This window comes from Oryzias latipes, chromosome 3 (genome assembly GCF_002234675.1).
Source record: "Oryzias latipes chromosome 3, ASM223467v1".
Classification (NCBI taxonomy): Eukaryota; Metazoa; Chordata; class Actinopteri; order Beloniformes; family Adrianichthyidae; genus Oryzias; species Oryzias latipes.
The window spans coordinates 7,113,674-7,135,457 of NC_019861.2; the positions used below are offsets into that span (position 1 = coordinate 7,113,674).

The window sequence follows — 21,784 nt, forward strand, 5'->3', positions numbered from 1 at the left end:
TGTGCCTTCAGCCGGATTTACACTCAGTGTTAAGGGGGCGTTTTTTCACTTGGGGGGCGGTGTTCAGGGGTGTGTTTGTCACTTGGGGGCAGTAACCTTTCTGGTTGATCTGATTGGCCGAAGTTGCAGTAGGACAATAAGGTCATGATTAGTCAGTACAGGAGGTTTGGTGACAGAAGCTTTAGTATCTTCAGAGCTATTGTGCACATATATTATGATTCATATCTCTATTAAATTTTAAAAACTATATGCAATAAAATAAAAGTAGAGATTGACTTTCTCACAAAATTTAGCATAATAATAATAATGTAGCATGACTATGCTGATGCGTCGTCATTACCAGTTCATATAAATATAGACGTATTTTTAAAAGTTTATAGATTTTTACAGAATGGTGTTTCTTTGTTGACGGCCCCTTGGCAGCCGGCACTGTGCTGTTTCTGCATTCACTGCTTGAAGCGAACAATTCTGATTAAAAGGCAATAAAAACAATATTTTTTCTTTAGACATGCTTTTGTAGTTCACTCTCTGTGTTAATACAAAAGGATTGAGATACTTGCTGACACATTTGAACGTTTATCGGAAGAGGTATTGAAGCAGGGAGTCTGAATCTGTGAAGATCTAATTTACTGGTTGTGAAAGTACTGTATATAGAAAATATGATTAAAGGCAGAGAGCCGCATGCAGCTCGAGAGCCGCCTGTTAACCCCCCCTGCTCTGAAAAATGAAAGTCCCACCCCGCTGCCTTGTCGTATTAGACATACAAATTTCAAATATCAGATTAACCAGAAAGGTTACTGCCCCCAAGTGACAAACACACCCCTGAACACCCCAAGTGACAAAAACGCCCCCTTAACACTGAGCGTAAATCCTACTGAAGGTGCAAAGAGGAACTGACCGAGCAGGATCCCGCTCAGTTAGGATTGCAGCAGTGCAGTTGTATAATATGGGGATGCTCGGTTAGAATTGCGCCTGCGCGGTTGTGCCCTTTCACTTTATGGCAGAGATGAAACACCATACTATAATACAACAGACTGAGTCATCAACGTACATGTTTTTATTACTATTTTTTTTTTACAGATTGATATTTTTTGCTTCTTTTTTGGTATTAACAGTAATTATTTTATCTTTTTATGAGGATGTGTAAATGTCCTCACCTCTTCACCTTTGTTTGACAGATTTTTCTTTTAACTCCATCTCTGCTTCTTCTTCTGTGTCTTTCTGCACACTAACCAAACATTGTTTAGCTTTTGAAAGTCCCAATGCACGCTTTAACAATTTGCTTAACACCAACATCATGCCACCTCACTCTCCTTTCTTTTTTTTCCAGTCTTTTAGAAGGTTACTGGTGACTAATGGGCTATCAGGTTTTATATGCAGGTACTTAGCAATGACCTATTAGTGTTACCTGGCAACTACCCACTCATATTTGAAACGTGCCAGTGATCTAAAACAAAAGTTTTTACTTTAAGCACTTTAGGCAGATGACTGCCCAGTTTGGCTGTTAGCAGACCTAAAAGGGATTATTTTACGAGAGCCTGATTCAGTAAGAGGGCAACTTTTTTCTGCTGCTGCAGAAGCAAAAAAAACCTTCACACGCAAAAAGGAGTTGTCTGGGGTGAAAGAGTTCACAGAGAAGTTGTGCTTACCACCAAAAAAGGGGAAAGAAAACTATTTTGCTTTCTAGGAGATGGAGTTAGTTTGCAGTAGAGCCTGGTGCAGAAGCCAACTTGATTACGTCCAAATTTATCTTAAATTGCTGACCATTTGCACACAAATAATTCTGTCAGTCTACTCAAACAAAACGTGTCTGGTGACACGTGTAGAAAAAGTACTAAAGCAAAAGTTTAAATGTGAAAGCATTGTTTGCTTTTTTATTCTTCTAGACTGGAAATGTGCTTCTGACAGTATGTGTGTCTTGTAATGGACACACTTGTTAGCTCAAATGGATTAGCTCAAACTAGGCCTGCACAATAAATTTATTGTTATGGCAATATCAAGCTGTGCCATAAGCATATCGCAAAAGACAGTGAAAATTGGGATAAATGGTTAACTTAAACGTGCTAAAACAATCTTAAGGTAGATTGATTATTTAACGAATCAAATAAATTGCTTTACGCATTTGACCAATCGGATGGACCCCTACGCGTAGTTAACCAATCCGAATGGAACAGTTTGAATTTTTGAACTAAAGTTTGAGTTAACAAAGAAAAAGACTATTTCAGGTCATTTTTTGTAAATTGGGATGACAATTCTTGATCTCTGAGATTTAACCTGACTTCCATGTTAAAAATGTCTGAGCCCAGCTGCTCTTTTCCTTGTATATTGTATATCTACCTCTCTTCCGTTCCTCATCTTATCAGCTGCAGCACCGTGTCCTGATAACCAGCTTATCATTGGAAATGCTTGTGAGCTGGCAGGCATGTGCTTCCAGTGGGATCTCCATTCGGATAAAACACACTCTGCCTTTAAATAATTTGTGTGTGAGCATTGCAGTTGCATTGAGTGTGCTTGTTACAGGCTGCAGGAAAATTGTGCTTATAGCTAAGTACGGCTGCAGCATTACTAGAAAACCTAAACATTAAGTAATGAGGAGAACATTGTGTTTCACAGGATTCTCTTCAAAATGTGTTAGCAATAAGAAGAAAAAAAAAACAGATTGTAGCTGCAGTTAGAAAGGCAAAACGATTTGTTTCAAGTCCAGAGCTGAAATTGGCTGAGCTGCATTGTGATGTACCTTTTTAAAGGAGGTACAGGTCAGCTTAAATTCATATAGAAAAAGAAATATCAGTGTTATTTATTGCTTTAAAACTGCCTGCTTCCAAGCCTTTAAATCAGTGTCATCTGAGCTGCAGCTGCAACAGGAGTGTTGACAGCTCTCTGTGGGATCAGGAAAGCTTTGTAAAATGGATGAGGTGTGTTTGATCGCCGGGCAGACTTGGACGCTCATTAGAACAGATCAGACACTGCTACTATGGTTTGCCTTCGTCTTTGATGTGCAACACATATTTCTGTTTTGACAAAGCAAATCCTGTTGCTTTCACTGTTACATTTTGCAACAACAAGACTTCAGCTGTGAAGTAATCAGTTAGACTGAGGTGGGACACTGTGCTGCTTCCTATTGGCTAATATATTGATTTATGTCAGTGTGGGTGCCTTGGAAAAGTGCTCAAAGCTTTGCTGTAAATATACCTGTGAGAATCTCTGCCAAAACGCACACGACACCTGTCATCCAGGTAAACCGTGTTGCTCTGTCTGACACACAGGGACTTCGTCACAGCTGCAGCCTTCACAGCTCCTCTGAAAATGTCAGTGTGCAGTTCCCTTGAATGGCAGTTCCTCGTTGGAGTTGCCCCATGACAGAGAGATTAAACCACCACTCTTGTGCAGTTTCCGTCTTCTGATAGATAGTTGTACCTTTCGCTTATTTCACGTACAATCTGCTCCCTGCCAGACAGTGCGAATAGCGTGCTTCCTACAGTAGTAGGCTCTAATCAGCTCAGCCGACACAACTCCTGCTCCTGCGGCGTCCTCTGGAGGGGCAAACATGACAACAGATGCTGCTGTACTCCACATGTATTTAGACTAAATACATCAGCAGTTCTTTTTGTCCTCTGAACTCAAGAGGGGATCTGCAGAAAGGTGCAGACCTGAGTGGCATTCTTGTGGATTTGATTTTTGTTTGTTTTGTGGTTTGTATACAGCCCAAAAATATAAGAGGCTTTACTTTTTGTGTTGAGCCACATGAGGCTTCTGCACTCCCTCATGATGGAAAAGAACCCCCATCATTGAAATCTTTTCAAGTCCAGAATAAAATAGCAGTTCTTGGTGCTGGTTGTCTAAGGTACTACCTCTCTAGGGAGAAAAGAGTCTGATTTCCAGGCTCACTTTCCTGCTCCATGAGTTGTTTGCAATTGACACAGTGTATTTCACATAATCAACACAGTGTGTTATTGCCAAATGCTATAAATGTGCTTTGAAGAATGTAGAATAGCTTGTCGTTCCACCTAATCAGTAATGCTAGACAAAAAGCACACAAGTCTGACACTTGGAAATCTGCAGAACAATTCTCTGAGTCATCAGAAAGAAAAAAAAGAAAACCTGCTATCTATTTTGAATTATCCCAAGTGACAAAAACACCCCCTTAACACTCAGGGCAAATCCAAGCAAGCGCGCAAAGGAGAATTGACCGCACGGGATCACCGCTCAGTTATGATTATAGGCGTGCAGTTGTAAAATGCGGGGTCGATCGGTTAGAATTGTGCCTGCGCGATTGTAAGGTTCGCTCACTCTGTTCCTGAATACGCCCGCTCAGTTTTCTTTATGGCAGAGATGTAACGCCATACAAAATACAGAAAAGTAACACTACTCACCAACAGCTGTGAGCCGCTGCGTCCGTACACGTCACCATCTTGAGTCAACTGGTCAAATTGTTGAGGGTCCTCTGATCTAACTTTTTTTACATCTTACTTTGTCATTTTACCATTTTACAAGTTGGTTAAAAAATGTCCAAGAAAACACATCCAATATTTGAAAGGAATTTTTAACTTTTTCTTTAGGCTGGTGAGACCAGTCGTTGAGGAACCTGTTCCATTCTAACTTAAAAAAAAGGTTTTCAAAAATGTAAAAAAAGGAGTTGTGAAATGTATTTGAGTGGGTCATTGGCTAAAAATGAAAGTTTTACAGCAAAGAAAAATTTTGCCACAGCTTTTATTGAACATAGCATTTTAAGGTCATTTCTCAAACACACAGACATACAAACTGCACACACACAAACACGCACACACACCACAACGGAGTGTCAACTAACTGAGTAAATATCTTTTTTACAGTTCAATGTAACATTGACAGTTTTGTCTGGAGAACTTTAACATTAAAGTTTTCAAGTGTATCAGGAGTGATTAGCCCTTTTCTGTGCTTTCACACTACGAAAATGGTACACAGTACTCCCTAACACTTGCTGCAGATGGGTAAGTGGGAAATGTGATGAAAACTATCTTTAGAAAGCGAAGGATGTGTAAAAATATTTAACATGCATGTTTCCTTGTCTCAGAGATCCCCTCTTTGTTTTTGATGTTTTTTTAACATGTTCTTGTGGCATTTTTCTGATGGTGGAGGACATATATGGAGAAAATAAAGCTCAAAATTGCACTTATGCGTATTTTTTATTTATTTTTTTGTGAATTAGGAGCAGACCAAAAATGCAGTTTTAAAAGGAGCTTATTTGTGACATAGAAAATACTGAACAGGCCATACGCTCCACTAGTTCTCAGCAGCAGGGAGGGGATGGGGAGAGGGGCGGAGTTGCTCCCCACCAACTGTCCTGCCCACATTTCAGAGGCAAATTCTAATGAACACATGCTACTCTGCTGAAAGTATGTCCTAGAAAACGACACAGGATTTTTTGATCTAGGCTAAAAACAGCATAATCATAACTAAAAATGATAATAATGTGCTTTTTCTGATGTTCAAAGTGCATCCATTCGGCATGTATCTCCACCCCCACGTGCACATGCACACTGCCACACTGCTCCCTGCCTGCTTCATCCCTCCTCCTAACCCACAGTGTATTGATGGACAGATGTTTTCCACTCATCTTAGTGTCAGAATTTCACCTTTGATGTAATATTTGTCTTTCCAGCAGATCTGGTATAATTGTTACAGCTTAAAATAATAACCTATTCAAATCAGTACTTGTATCCCCCACTTTCTCACCTCTTTTCCTTTTACTCCCCCCCCCTCACATTCTTCCCCTCTCCCTCCCCACACACACTAAATGTAACAAATAAATAAAAAATAATACAACAAAAAGGGGTTTATACAAATCTACACCCTGGTTTCTCGAAGCTGTATAACCTCTTTTGTGATAGTAAAACCTGTCCAACACAAAAAGCCTTCAGCTCTAATCTGTTTGCTCAGATGTTGGACAGAACAAGTTAAAAAAAAACAAAAAAACAAACAAAACAAAGTGCATCCATTATTCATTTACTCCTCAATCATGCTTCGTGATGGTAAGATGCCAATGTAGCCACGGGGTGGACTGATAGGGGCGTGGCTTTCATTGCCCACTCTGACCATCACCGGGATATTCATATGCATTCACACACATGTGGGGCCACACTGGAGGAGGGAGGGTGAGGTTGCCCAAGGATCCAACAGTAGTTGACTTGGGAAGCAGGGATTGAACCGCTAACCCTTTGATCATTATACAGTTGAACGACAGCTGTCCTTGGGCTAGAGATTGAACCCCACATTATTGTTGGTTATAGGTTGGCACCAGTGTTCGGCAGCGGAACTGCCATCACTTTGTGAATGTGTGTATGTATGGGTAACTGGGACTGTCACTGTAAAGCTCTTTGGGCCTTCTAAGAAGACAGCTATCATGCCTGTAAAAGACAAACAAAAATAGCAATGATGTATTAAAATTTATAGTATAACTTTGGTAAACATTTTTGCTCAGATAATCACTTTGCAATCCATCGGCATCTGGCAAACCTTTTGAACAGGGGTGTAGCAGATACATGCTAATAAGCGGAAAACTTGGCCGGTGTTTCTTTTTTTTTACTTTCAGCATGCAAATATTCAGCAATTGCATTTCCAAATTTATTTTTGTTTCTTTCTCTTTACCAGATGCACAAATGCTTAGGAGGGGGTTAAGCTGGCACGTGTACTCACAGGGTCAAATCGCACCTTATTTTTAACTGCTTTCCTCACATGTCCCTGACCTACATCAGAACATGAATAAAGCAGCAGAGAGAAGAACAGAGTGAACTTGGAAAAGAGGATGTCAGGGGGGTGGGGGAGGAATGACACTCTGGCAAATCCAGAAAAATACATTTTCCCCTGTGAAATGATGGTTCCAGTTCTGTCAGCAGACCTCACCAGCAACAGTACTCCCACAGGAGGCTGCACAGGGTGAATAACATGTGCAACAACACATATGTACACAAAAGGGAGATGAGGCTGTGCAGCAATGACACGTAAACCTTGTGCTATCCTAGGCACTTTAGCATTGGGAGTTGGGTCATGTAGACCCATTAGACAGTGCGCTGAACCTTTTTTCTTCAATGATTTGTGATCTGCACTGGTGTCCATGGATAACATGAAATCTTTCCACCTTTATCCACCTTTGTCATGGTAGGGAGAACACATCAATGTAAGGGTGGATGTAACAAAGATCTCCTTCGTTACTTTAGTAAAGTTATAGGTATGGTACGTGGGCACACAACATTGTAAAAGGTAACATTTAAAAACAGAAATAATTGTCACATTTTATAGGTTTGAATAAGGGTTTATTGGGGTCTGCATGATTTTAGTTTCCTGTGTGGTGTGTAGATGAATTGGCAGCTACCTGGAAGAAAGGAATGTTAGTTTCATTATAATTAGGTTAAGATGTGACTGCAAGATGGACTCACCTGTGTTTGTCTTTTCCAGTGTGCTCCAGCAAAACCCTTCCCCTAGGAACAGATCTATATTTAAGGTTCCGGGAGAATCTATTCAGAGGCCTGCGGGGGGATTCATTGTATTTGGGAGATATTTGTTGTTTTAATGTTTCTACCTGATGCTTTAAATTAGAGTAATAAAAATGAATTGGATTTTAGAATTTGTTTAAGGAATTTAGAATAAAGAATTTAGCCGTTTTTATATGAATTGTAGATTTCAGTAAAGGTAAACCTCCCTCCAGGAAGGAGGAGATGGTATGCTTAATTAGTATTTAAACCACCTGTAATTTTAGTGGCGAGGCCCCTTGCGTTTGTGAATGTGTTGGACAAATAAATATCTTTACTAATTTAACCCAACCTCTGAGAACTTCCTACACTCCCACTGCTCAAAGGCCAGCCGGTGACAGTGGGGTCATCTAAGAAAGCACAAGTTAAAAAGCATCATTGTGAGTCTGACCTCACACTAGATGCTTTTCTTGCTCATAATGAAAGTTGACAAACGCTTTCGACTTTGAAATATTGAGGCTGCATGTCTGTGTGACATCAAAGGGCAGCTGGCATCACATTCGAACAACGCTTTAGAGGCTTTCACCACTAAAGGGTACTCAAAGGACAGGCTTTCAGGGCCAAGTGTGCTTGGGATAAAAATTATTCAGGTTTAGTTTTGTATTCTCAAACTTTATAAACAAGGTTCTTGTTTTTTGATGTAGGAGATCAATGTTTTTAATGCTTAAAGCCATCACTGCTTTGTGTGTCTACAAACCCCTTCTGTTTCTGTCCGGGTATGCAATTCAGCACTCCCACTGCTTTTAAAAATTGAAATTTTGCAAGAGGAGCTTCTGGGTGTTGCATGTAACTCAATAACATGTATCAACCACTTTGGTTTTTCTAAGACAAACAAGTGTGAGTTAAACACCTTGGAGCTGGTTTGTTCAGGGACATGGAAATGTACTCTACAAATACTGCCCTCCCCACCAAGTGTGTCATTTAAAGGCGGCAAGGCTTTCTTACCTCAGAAATCAGGGATTCTGCTGCCCTGCACCAACACACACACATACACAAGTGTGCCATTTTGCACAATGCCTCCTCTGTGTGTTTCCGATCCCATTTCATCAGCAGTCATCCAGCTTGGGTAATGCTTCCCTGAGCTGTGCGGTCTTATGCTCATACAATGTCTTTTAAGCTACCGTAATTTCCGGACTACAAGCCGCTACTTTTTTCCTGCGCTTACAGCTCTGCGGCTTATTCAGTGACGCGGCTAATTTATGGATTTTATTAGCGGCCGACATGTACGTACTTTGGAACTCAGTGAATAGTTTGAATTCTTTATCTAACACCAAGCACAAGGCATTTATATTCAACACACCTCTAAGCAGCCAAACAGCATGGACTTGACTTCAGGTCTTAGACACTTCAGTCATGGTTCAACAAAATGAAACACACATGCCCGGCCGCATCCCAGAATCCTTTGGTGCCATTAGACTCAACGTGCACCAGATCGCCGCTACAATATGATGAAGCTTTCAAGTTATAAGCAATCGTTAAAAGCAGCGTACAAAAGTCCACCGTCACCAACGGGTTTGGAAAAGCCGGTTTGCTGCGTGACGGAGAGAACAGCGCATGGAGTGAATTTACACTCCATTTACGGTTTCTAAGGAAACCGTAAAAGCGGAATTTTGCTTTGAAAAACTCAGAGCCTCCGTGTGAGCTGGAGACATCTTCTCCTGCTGATTGAGCTGCGGTGCCGATGGCAGTCTGAAGGCTCCCACACGTAACAACGCACCCGCCCCTCATACACAAAACTTACAGTATTAAGTCCGATTGCTTTGCACAGAAACGATTTGCTCCATCCACCGGCGCAACGGGGACGAAGTGCTCCTCCTTGAAGCCGCCCTGGCCAGAGGTGTCGGAGTAGATAGGAAGGGGAGACAAGGATCGCGCGGGGCGGGAGCGGAGCGCAGAGGCGTCCGCGGAGTGAAGAGGCTTCTGAATTCTGACGCACGCGCCGCACTGAGGCGCGCGTATCACGCTGAGGCACGCGCTTTTAAGTCGCCGCTGCTGTATTTTACCGGTGTGTTTTTTAACCAGCCCTGTTACTCCCATAACGCTGCCGCGACACAAGCGGAAGGAGAGCTGTACCCGTTCACCCCTCCATGCACTGCTGATACTTGCTCATTCTTAAACACATACAACAGTATGGCGAGCCGGGCGTTGGCCCCGCCTTTAGCCCCTAAGACTCATGGGAAATGGGGGATCGCGGATGTAAATTTCCTCATCATAACTGAGGGATGTAATGTTGATTATATGGTTACTGTTTGTAATTTTATGTATGATACCTAGATTGTCAATAAGTAAAAAAAAAATGAAATAAAAACACCATAACTGAGGAACTTGTGAACAGAATAGAGGTCCATGCTGTTTGACAGATGTCGATACACTCAAATACATGAGCCAGAGGCAAAGCTGGTACCACCCCCAATGTGCTAATGAATTGCACTCACTCTGGGATGCTGGCCGTGATCTGTCAGGATGACAATATCGCCTAACACATGCGCGGCTTGTACTCTGTCGCGGCTTGTGTATGTATAAAACTAATTAAACACGTGAAAATGGGTGGGTGCGGCTTTTAATCGGGTGCGCTTTGTAGTCCAGAATTTACGGTACATTAGAAAGATAAGAATTCTGTGTATGAAGAGAAGATGTAATTTATCATGATATTAGCTCTACATTATGGATGTCAGGGGAGTTGTTGCTCTCCCCTGATTTCTGTCCGCTTCATAAAAGCGTCCTCGTGTCATTCGCTTTTTTTTGCCTGCTCTTCTCGCTTTCTTGCTTTTCTGCTGCCATTATTTGTCCTCTAAGTTTGTTTTTATCACCAATGCCTGTCTTACTAATATCAAAAGAAGTTATATGTATATGTATATATATATAAAGAGAGAGAGAGAGATGCTAAAGAGGCATAAATTCAATTTTCCAAATATGTGATAAATCAGTCATATTTTAACGCTTTTTTTTACACAAACTGTTTTTTTTTTCCTATAATAAAGTTCACCTTAATTTAAAAACTGCATTTGTGTATTGTTTGAATTATGGAACCCTAGTTTAACATTTTGGCTTTGTCCAAATTTGAGGGCTGCATTCTACCTGGGCTGCATTTGAAGGCACCGCGCCACAACAAGTTAAGTCCAAATTCAACAGCCAATGAATACGGCCTTCTTTTTTCCCAATTTCAAGGATTGGTCTGGTGTATCATTTTATGCTGCACATATCCCAAGATGCATTGCGGCCGAAACCGATTTTCTGATAACAATGTGAAGCATGTGAAGCGGGACACAGAGTTGGAGAAAATTACACCTTTAAATGTAAGTAAACACTTTTAAGTGATAAGTTAATGGTTTGAGAATTGATATAAAACATTTTAAAGTTATTTTGATTTGAAAATTTTACAATAAAAGTGCTTATCATAGCGATCTTGGCTCAAACGCCAGATCCTGCAGTTTTTCCTCCGTTGTTCGTTTTTTTGTTTCGTTTAAAAAAAAACGTAATTGTATATCTTTTTACAGACCAAAGAACAGACAGCAGCTTTTATAAAGTTCCGGGGAAAGAACGTTAATCTGTTCACTGGTGCCAACTTTTTCGGGCGCTGTGGCTTGAAGGTAAAAACCTCAATTTTTCCACGTCTTTGTCACAGTAGAGTTACAGCCTTTTGTGTTTTGATATGAAACATATGTTTGAGAGGACTTAACTCTGTTATCTCTACCTCTTTGTTTTGTGTGTTTTTCAGGACAATCTTGGAGAAAATATAGCTGCAGGACACATGAGGCTGTGGAGAGAGGCAGAAGAGCACAAAAGAGGAGGGAGACTTTTGACTGACTTTTCAGTCTCTTGGGAAAAAAATGTTCGACAAATGAAATAAACTATCAATGTTTTCTGAGAATAAATTAATTAATAAATGAAGTTGATATGTGATATCTTAAAAATGAGAGGTTTTTTAATAGAAATAAAGGAATACATCTAAAACAGAAGTTGTCATGAATTCATTGTAACACTTTTATTTAGAACTATTTACAAAGTTGGTCGACATAGATGGGGTGCTGCAATGGAGCCCCAGGGCTGGGACTTTCTGGTTGGTGATCGGAACATCTTGCAGGGTGGTCTGCTGCTGAGAGAGTTTCGGGATGCAGCATCACTGTACATCAACAGGGTTTGCAGAGCTGGCTGTCGATGGATGCTGCGTGACCAAAGATTATTCTGCAGTGGAGAGGTCTAAGCAGGTTAAAGAGAAGATAATAGTCTGGTTCACTACTCCTCTCTGACTCACGTGACACGTTACTACGTGACAGGACATTCGCCGATGTAACGGCTGTAATTATCTAAAGGCTAGACTCGTCCAAATTCAGAGCCATTTACATTTCATGAAAATGGAACGTACCATTGTGGTGTGAATTACACACAGATATGGCATATTGGTGATGCTGTTTTATGATGCATTTGTGCCACACTCTATTCATTAATGAGGTGTGTGCACTGGCTCCTTGCTTAACACATACAGTGGTGGATAAAATTGTTGGTACCCCTCAGTTAAAGAAATAAATTCCACAATGCTCACTGAAATGACTTGAAACGTTCAAAAGTAACAATAAATTAAAATTTATTGAAAATTAAATAATCAAAATCAGCCATTACTTTTGACGTGTTGATTAACAGAATTATTTAAAAAAAAAACTAATGAAATAGGGTTGGACAAAAATTATGGTACCCATAATTTAATATTTTGTTGCACAACCTTTTGAGGCAATCACTGCAATTAAACAGTTTCTGTATTTGTCAATGAGCCTTCTGCACCTGTCAATAGGTACTTTGGCCCACTCCTCATGAGCAAACTGCTCCAGTTGTCTCAGGTTTGACGGGTGTCTTCTCCAAATGGCATGTTTCAGCTCCTTCCGCAGATGTTAAATGGGATTCAGATCTGGGCTAATAGAAAGCCACTTAAGAGTAGTCCAACGCTTTTCTCTTAGCCATACTTGGGTGTTTTTGGCTGTGTGTTTTGGATCGTTGTCCTGTTGGAAGACTCATGACCTGCGACTGAGACCAAGCTTTCTGACACTAGGCAGCACATTTTTATCCAGAATGCCTTGATAATCTGGAGACTTCATTTTACCTAGCACAACTTCAAGACACCCTGTGCCAGATGCAGACCTGCACAAGGGTTAACTGAAGGGTACCAACAATTTTATCCACCACTGTACAAATGCTGCATGCAAGCCGTGTGCAGGTAATACGTAAGTGCCCGTGGGATCCCGACACAAACTACACTGACTAATTTCCTCATTTCTATATGTTAGGCTGGGAGCATGGAGCACTCAACAAGCTTGCAATGATGCCTACGTCTCACCTACTTTACCCCTACCTCCCCTTGCGTGTTGCATAAGTGTTCACTATGACCTATCGTCTGCAACATGTCCATAGAAAATAATGTGCATGAACATTTTGACTCTCTAGAATCTTAAAATTTCATGAGGGCCACTTCTGTGCCCCATACAGGTTTGCCCATTTTTTGCCTGCAGACAGCCCATATCCACCCGCTGTGACTAAGACATTAGTCAGAACACAGCATTAACCAGAGTTTCCTGTTTTCCCTTCTTAAATGGTGTTAGATATGTGCCAGCAAAGAGGCAAATATCGGTGATTTGGTTTAAGCTTAAAGAGGTTAAAGGAACAAATGCGATTAGCCATGTTTTCTGCAATGTAATTACTGCAGCAGTTGATTGAACTCCTTCCACTTGCCTCTCTTGCCTCAAGAGTCTGTCTTTAAAGAAGTGCCAGGGAGTTCTTCATTCGCTGTACCTCTTGTTTCTCCACAGATATTGATGAGTGTGCAACGCAGATGCATTACTGTCAGGCCAACACGGTGTGCGTCAACCTTCCCGGCAGCCATCGATGTAACTGTTTGCCAGGTTTGACCAGAGTGGATGAATACTCCTGCACCGGTATGTCTGCCCACAATTTTGATGTTAACCAACAGTTGTGTTGCAGTGCTGGTTAGAGATAAACTCTTTAGAGTATTGGTTGCTTCAATGACTTATGCAGATTTTAATGTTTCTCTGGAATTCACTGAAGAGGCTTTCTTGAATTTCTCTAATTCCTCATCTTTACAGAGGTAGAACCATCCTCATTTCCAGAGAAAGGTCTTTGAAAATAATGGATGGATTAATTGGTTTATTCAATATCTGGAATTATCCGTTATGTCACTTTCTTTTATTTGTAAACTGTAAAACTTTGTGATGCTACATTCACCTGTAGCGTGTTTAAGAATGTGCTAAAAGCACATTCTTTAACACACGTTTAGCCCATGATGTTCACACTGGACAACCAGGGAGGGGCTTCTTATTATTTGCTATTTTGCACTAACTCTGCCCACAAAATCACCAGCTACCCCCTGCCCAATCTAGAGGACATCACCAGCTCTAGCTCCACGAGCAGAACCAAACATATCATCAAGGACTCCCAACATCCCAACCACCACCTGTTCCAACTGCTGCTGTCAGGCAGGCCGTACAGATCACACAAGGCACGCACCGATAGACTAAAGAACAGTTTTTTTCCCCAGAGCAGTCAATCTCCTAAACAAATTATGAACCGTCAAAAAATCTGTAACAACAAAATACCAATCATGTGCAATATTAGAAGTCTATAGTCTATAGTGCAATAATTGTTTTGTGCAATACATCTATGGTATGTATATATGTATATATCCATAGTTCCACAAATTCTTCTATTGTTTTTCTCTTTTATTCCATATAAATATGTATGTTACTTTAGTTATATTGCCCAATTGAATTTCCCCAATGTGGGATCAATAAAGAATATCTTATTTTTCTCATTTTCAAACAGCTGGAGAGCACGGGGATTTTCTTTGTCACAAGATTCCTGTGTAACAATGACAACAAAGGATTTCTGATTTCACTAATAAACAGGTCAGAAAAGGCTTGATGTGAATATCCAAATGAAAACAAAGAAACAGCTGAGACATGAGTGCTTTGGAAACGTTTTGATTTTGCTTTTATCAGCACATGAATCACACCTTTTTCTATCCTGCTGTGAGGTGGGAAAAGCATTCTCACAGAATGGTGGAGAACATATCTGTACACCTGTTCTTCCTCCTTATCACCTTGTCAGGTAGTAAAGCAAGCGAAACAATTTTGACTAAATTTACAGGCTAAGAGAAACTGAGATTGACAGTCATCTGCTTTTATCAAGCTCAATCACTGCCACAAAATGATGATTACTGACAGATGAACATAAAGTCAAGTGGTGTAGTCAAGCTGCTGCGAGTACATTAAGACACAGACACAGATAAGGACACAGATAAATGAAATTTCCCCATTGTGGGATTAATAAAGTAATCTATCTATCTATCTATCTATCTATCTATCTATCTATCTATCTATCTATCTATCTATCTATCTATCTATCTATCTATCTATCTATCTATCTATCTATCTATCTATCTATCTATCTATCTATCTATCTATCTATCTATCTATCTATCTATCTATCGAATTTGGAAGTACAACTGCACTAAAATCGTACTCATTTTGTATTTGTTAGACTGATGATCTTTTTGGTTGCACTCATTGCTTTCCCATTTCCTTGTTTGTTTTATGATTTGCAAATCTTTGGAGGGTTTGGTTATAATTCTAAAATCTAGTTTTCCCAATATTTTTTAATTATGAAGAATTCATGTATACTACTTTATGAGGCGCACCATCAATGAACGGTCTCATTTCGAAATTATGTCATATATAATGTACACTTAACTGTAAGGCGCATAAAGCAAGACAATAGAGTCAGAGATAGATAGAGGCGTAGACGTGGCAGACCCAGATGCTTAAACCCGGAAGTAAACTCTCGACCAGAAATAGTTTGCAAAGAGTCTTTAATTCTCCTGAGGCTTTACAGAGTCTCCAAGAGAGCGTAGCTTGAATAATTTTTGGATTAAGCTCTGACGTCCCAGGAGCGAGGTGGACCGTGGAACCTGAGGAGCGTGATGTGGGGAGCCAAGGACGGCGGAACCAACTGGAGGTGGAACAGGACGCCGAGGACGGCTCTGCCGCGGGAACCAGCGTGACCAGTGGGAGATGAACCTGAAGGTGAGCACAAGCGAGGTAAGTAACGTGACTTGACTTGGTTTGGAATATACTAAAAGGCCAGTAATAAGCACCGGAGTGAGTATAACAAACTGGCGCTGGATACTGGAGAGGAGAACCCTTAAGGCAGGCAGGAGATGAGGAGATGCAGGACAGCTGGTTCAAATCAGTAGAGCAGGAGCAGGAGTGCTGGGAGGGGGAGGTGGCTGACACAGGCACCGTGACAGTAACCCCCCCCTCAACGACCGCCTCCAGGCGGTCCGGGACGGCGATCCGGGTGGGCCCGGAAGAAGTCGTCCAGGAGGGAACGGTCAAGAACCAGGGAACGGTCCAGAACCAGGGAGCGGGAGATCCATGAGCGCTCCTCTGGACCGTAGCCCTCCTAGTCCACCAGGTACTGGAAGCCGCGACCCCGGCGGCGGACGTCCAGGATCCGACTAACGGTGAAGGCAGGAGCGCTGTCGATGACCCGGGCGGGTGGTGGGGAAGCGGACGGCGGGCAAAGTGGACTTTCCTGAAAGGGCTTGATGTTTGAGATATGGAACGAGGGGTGCACCTTTAAAGCCGCCGGGAGCCGCAGTCTGACACAGGTTGGGTTAATGATTCTCTCAATGGTATAAGGACCAATATAACGGGGCACCAGTTTACGAGAGGTAGATTGTAGGGGTATATTCTTGGAGGAAAGCCAGACTTTTTGACCAGGTTGGTAGTCGGGACCCGCTCTCCTGCGACGGTTGGCGATCCGGCAGTTACTGTCCCGTGTGCGCAGGAGAGCAGCCTTGGCTTGGCGCCAAACGCGTTGGAGGTGGTGTTGCACAGACGGGACGGCTAAATCTAGTTCATGAGAGGGGAACAGAGGGGGAGAATAACCGAGAGAGGCTTCGAATGGCGACATACCGGTGGCAGCGGAGGGATGGTTGTTATGTGCGTACTCAATCCAAACGAGGAACTTGGACCACCTGGAAGGGTTCTGGGCCGCCAGACAATGGAGTGCGGCCTCCAACTCCTGATTTGCTCGTTCAGCTTGGCCATTACACTGGGGGTGGTGTCCCGAGGTCAGGCTTACGGTGGCGCCAAGAGCAGAGCAAAAAGAACGCCAGACCTGGGACACAAACTGGGGACCACGGTTTGAAACAATGTCTTTTGGTATCCCGTGATGCCTGAAGACCTGGTGAACTAGAACGTCAGCCATTTCGGTGGCCGTAGGAAGTTTAGGTAGGGGAATGAACTGACCGGCTTTGGAAAAACGATGGATTATGGTGAGAATAACTGTATTACCTTGGGAAGGCGGTAACCCAGTGACGAAGTCTAATGCGAGGTGGGACCAAGGGCGCTCAGCGATGGGCAGAGGGTGGAGGAGGCCGGTGGGAGGTGAATTGGAGGACTTGGATCTGGCACACACCGTACAGGTGGCGACGAACTCCCTGGTATCCTGCTCCATGGAAGGCCAGAAAAACCTGCGTTTCATGAGATTAAGAGTCCTTTGGACACCCCCATGGGAGGATAGCCGGGACGTGTGCCCCCACACCAGGACATCTGAACGGAGTGAGGAGGGAACTTACGGAGTATTAGCGGGGGGAGGAGGATGGTCGGGTTCTTCGCCTTGGGCCTGCTGGACACGAGTTTCAATATCCCAGGTAAGGTTACCAATGACACATGTAGGGGGTATGATGGGAACCGCCTCATGATGATCGTGGGTGCTGAATATGCGCGAGAGGGCATCTGGTTTTATATTGCGACTACCGGGACGATATGTGATGGTGAAAGTGAAGCGATCAAAGAAAAGACACCAACGGGCCTGACGAGAATTAAGGCGTATAGCTGTACGGAGATAAGCAAGGTTTCTATGGTCGGTCCATACAATGAAGGGATGCTCAGCCCCCTCAAGCCAATGACGCCACTCTTCTAGCGTGAGCTTAATGGCAAGGAGTTCGCGGTTGCCCACGTCATAATTTTGTTCCGCGGGGGACAGCTTACGCGAGAAGAAGGCGCATGGCTTGAGTTTGCCTGTGGTGTCTTCACGTTGGGAAAGGACGGCTCCGACCCCAGAATCTGAAGCGTCAACCTCTACGATAAATTGACATCGCGGGTCGGGTTGTATATGAATAGGATCGGTGACGAACATTCTCTTTAGGGTTTCAAAGGCGTTTTGAGCCTCTGGGCTCCAAATGAACGGTTGATTGATGGACGTGAGTTTGGTGAGGGGGGCGGCGAGACTGCTATAGTTCCGAATGAACCTTCGATAAAAATTAGCGAAACCAAGAAAAGGTGGCAGTTGTTTACGTGAGCTGGGAGTCTCCCAGTTAGCGACTGCGGAGACTTTTGCCGGATCAGGACGGATGTTGCCGGCTTCAATAATAAAACCGAGAAAGGAAACGGTGGAGACATGGAATTCACACTTCTCGGCTTTAAAAAAAAGTTGGTTCTCTAGGAGACGTTCGAGAACTTGGCGTACATGGAAGGTGTGGAGTTCAGGATTGGGTGAATAAATGAGAATGTCGTCGAGATTGACAAAAACAAATCTATTAAGAAAGTCACGGAGGACGTCATTGACTAGGTGTTGGAAGACTGCTGGGGCGTTAGTGAGCCCAAAGGGCATCAAATACTCAAAATGCCCAAGCGGGGTGTTAAACGCAGTTTTCCATTCGTCCCCCTCCTTCATGCGAACCAGGTGATACGCGTTTTGGAGTTCTAATTTCGAAAACACACGCGCTTCTTGAACAGAGTCTAAGGCGGAGCTGATGAGTGGCAGGGGAATATTTGTTTTTAACAGTGATTTGGTTTAACTCACGGTAGTCGATGCAAGGGCGCAGGGTCTTGTCCTTCTTCTGGACAAAGAAAAACCCCGCCCCGACGGGAGAGGATGAGGGGTGAATATGACCTGAGGCGAGAGACTCATGAATGTATTTCTCCATCGGGAGCTTTTCTGGACCGGACAGATTAAATAAACGGCCCTTGGGAAGGGTGGCGCCGTTTAGTAGCTCGATGGAGCAGTCGTAAGGTCGGTGAGCGGGTAAGGCACCCGCCTTACTTTTGCCAAAAACAGCCTTGAGGTCGTGATAAGAAGGGGGTACCTTGGAGAGGTCGATTTCTTCTGGAGTGGAATAATGATCAGGGGGAACCGCGGGGACGGCGGAGCGGAGGCAGTTGGCGAGAAACTGAGTGCTCCAGTTGGTGATGTGATGGTTCACCAAGTCGAACTGAGGGTTGTGTCGGCGTAGCCATGGAAATCCTAGAATGACAGGAGACTGAAGAGATTGCGTAATATAGAATTGGGTGACTTCATGGTGATTGCCGGAGGTGATGAGATGTACAGGCTTGGTGCGGTGGGTGATGCGCATGAGTAGCTGGCCACCCAGGCCTGCCGCTTTGACAGGGTGATCCAGCGGTTCAATGGGGAGACTGAGCTTGGACACCAGTAGACAGTCAATAAAACTCTGTTCAGCTCCAGAGCCAATGAGAGCTCGACATTCATGAGTGTGAGATTGATGACTTAATTTGACAGGTACATAAAGGAAATGACTTTCCTGATTAGCAGTAGGTGAAGCCTCCTGCGGCCTGTCTTCTAATGGGGGGCTCTCGAGTTTAAACGCAGCGTGCATTGTTGTACATGGTGAACAGATTGACCACAAAAAAAACAGGTACCCTCCTCCAGGAGTGAGCTGGAAAAGACCGATCTGCATCGGTTCCTCCAAGGAGCGGCTGATGTTTTCTCTTGGGGGGAAGGAAGATGGTTCTGACCTGGGAAGCTGAGGGGCAGAGTTAGTGGTGGTCTTCTTTTCAGAACGATTACGTTCAACCTGCCGTTCCCGAAGCCGCACATCCGAACGTAGGGCCGCAGTGACCAGCTCCTCGAAGGTGCGAGCCTCGGGCTGTGAACATAGATGATCTTTGATTTCGTCGTTCAATGACTGGTAAAAAATCCCTTTAAGGGCGATGTCCGGCCAACCAGCCTCTACCGCTAGGATACGAAAGTCAATGAGGTGATCACTTACAGATTGACTGCGTTGTTTTAACCCCAGAAGGCGGCGAGTAGCCTCCTCTGCTTTGCGGGGTTGCGGGATCAACGTGGAGTGAGGCGTGGGCGCCGAGGACGGCGGGACCAGCGTGGAACGTGGAGAGGAGCTCTGCCGCGGGAACCAGCGTGACCAGTGGGAGATGAACCTGAAGGTGAGCACAAGCGAGGTAAGTAACGTGACTTGTCTTTCTCAGGGACGGGAGCGCGCAGTTCCAGGGACGGCAGTTCGCAGGTTCCGGCTGGTAAAAACTCTGTGAAATAATAGATAATAGTAAATTGATAGTGGTGCAGATTTTTTTTTCTCCAAGCACCGCTACTACTGCAGTGCTGCTGTAATGGCATCTGAGGTGGACCTGTGGGGGGGAGTGTAGTGTGTTTGGGATGCTGCTCTGAATGTGGGTCAGCACCTCTCTCTTTAAAAGCACTTCATAATGATTGGAGTGAGTGCTACTGGTCTGTAGTCATTTGGGAGGGCTCTTTTTGGGGAGGAGGACAATGGTAGTAGTCTTGAAGCAGGTGGGGACGGTTCTCTGTCTGAGGGAGAGGTTGAATATGGAGGTGAGAATGTCTGTCAGCTTGTTAGCACATGCTCTGAGTGCTCGTCCAGGAATGTTGCTTCCCTCTGTACTGCCTCTGCTGTGATGGCCTTTCTCAAGCCGTACTTCGCAGCTTTGTACTTAGTCTTACTGCTAGATTTAAATGCAGTGGAGCGATTTTGATTTGATTTGAAATGGTTTATTTCAAGCAATTAAGTACAAATAATACACAACAGCAATATAATAATCAGTTATACATTCATACAGTAACTAATCAAACTTAGGATAATTATACATATTAATAAATATTGCTTGAAAGGGAGTGGAAGGAAGCGAACTTATATAATCCCACCCCGTTATACTGTAACCATTTTATTACATGATTTATCAATATCCGGTTCCCAGTTTTTATCAGACAGAATTAAAAATCATAAGATATCGATAAAGCACATGACAAAGATGAATTACTTAAGTATTACGTCAAAAATAACTATTTTAGAAATCAACATGGCAAATGCAGACCAGTCATCTGAAATATATGCAGATTATGTTACTTATAAAAGCCATTCATATGAATAAAACATAATACTATATCAGTAAAGTAGACAACACTGTTTCAGCAATTTACATAGCAAAATTTCATCAAGTATCAAAAGTTAAAAACATGTGCAAAATTATGCTACATTAGGAAAGATTTTTGAATCAATTTATCAATTTTTTGGAGAAAGTGAAGTAATATCATTAAAAGTCAATCAATTTAACAATTTTCAATAAGTGATTAATCATTTGTTTTACTTTTTTTAATATTTTTTTGTATTTTTATTTTCTTTTTTTTTTTTTTTATAATAAAGTAATGCTGTAGGGGAAAAGTAAAAAAAGGGTCCATAACTGGCGATTGTCCCTGACTGATAACACCTGATCTTCTGGGTTCAAAACAGAGTTAATAGTTCTCTTTGATGTTATGACTGCAGACATTAGATTCAGGTCCATATCCTTCTTCAGCTGATATCAGCGACGGTGAAAGTTGAGGTCAAGTTGTCTGCAGGTCAGAACTCTGCTGTTATTCAGGTTACGTCAGTCATACAGAAAAAGTGAGGAATCCAGGTGTCATATTTCTTGAAATTATTTGGCTCTTTGGTTTATTATTCCATGTTGTTTCAGACGACCGTGATCAAACACTTCTCAAAGTCCTTCATGGTGTTCACAACCAGAACCTTGGATCGGTCCTCTGGACCGAGCGGTTTGACGTAAATCCTGCAGCCTTTAACCCAAGTGTTCTCAATCTGCTTACGCTTCCTGAGAAGCCGTGCATGTTTTGAGATTTCAGCATTCCTTCTGGTCAGATGGTCGTTCAGATAAGCAGCAGATCCCTTCAGATTCTTCCTTTGATTCATCAAAGCTAGCTTGTGTTTGTGATTCACAAACCTGATGAGGATCGCTGGTTTATCCGTCTCCTTTCTCCTGGGGAGCAGGTGGCAGGTCTCGATGGTATTGAGATCCAGGGAAATCCCTTTAGATGTGAGAAATGAATAAATTTGCTGCTCCAAAGACTCTGCCCCGATCACCGTATTAGCAATGCTAGCTACGCTAGCGCTAGCATTAGCAGTGCTTGCTCCTGCATTCAGTTTCGCTTGAGGC

At 42.9% G+C, this 21,784-nt stretch overlaps 1 protein-coding gene across 1 annotated transcript in view; it reads left to right on the plus strand.

The window, feature by feature from the left end:
• The window catches only part of nell1 (neural EGFL like 1), a 507,083-nt gene that overhangs the window by 312,782 nt on the left and 172,517 nt on the right, over window positions 1–21,784 (plus strand). The window contains exon 13 of the mRNA XM_023952325.1: window positions 13,307–13,432. Coding sequence (XP_023808093.1) covers window positions 13,307–13,432 — 126 coding nt within the window. The remainder of the gene's footprint in view (window positions 1–13,306; window positions 13,433–21,784) is intronic.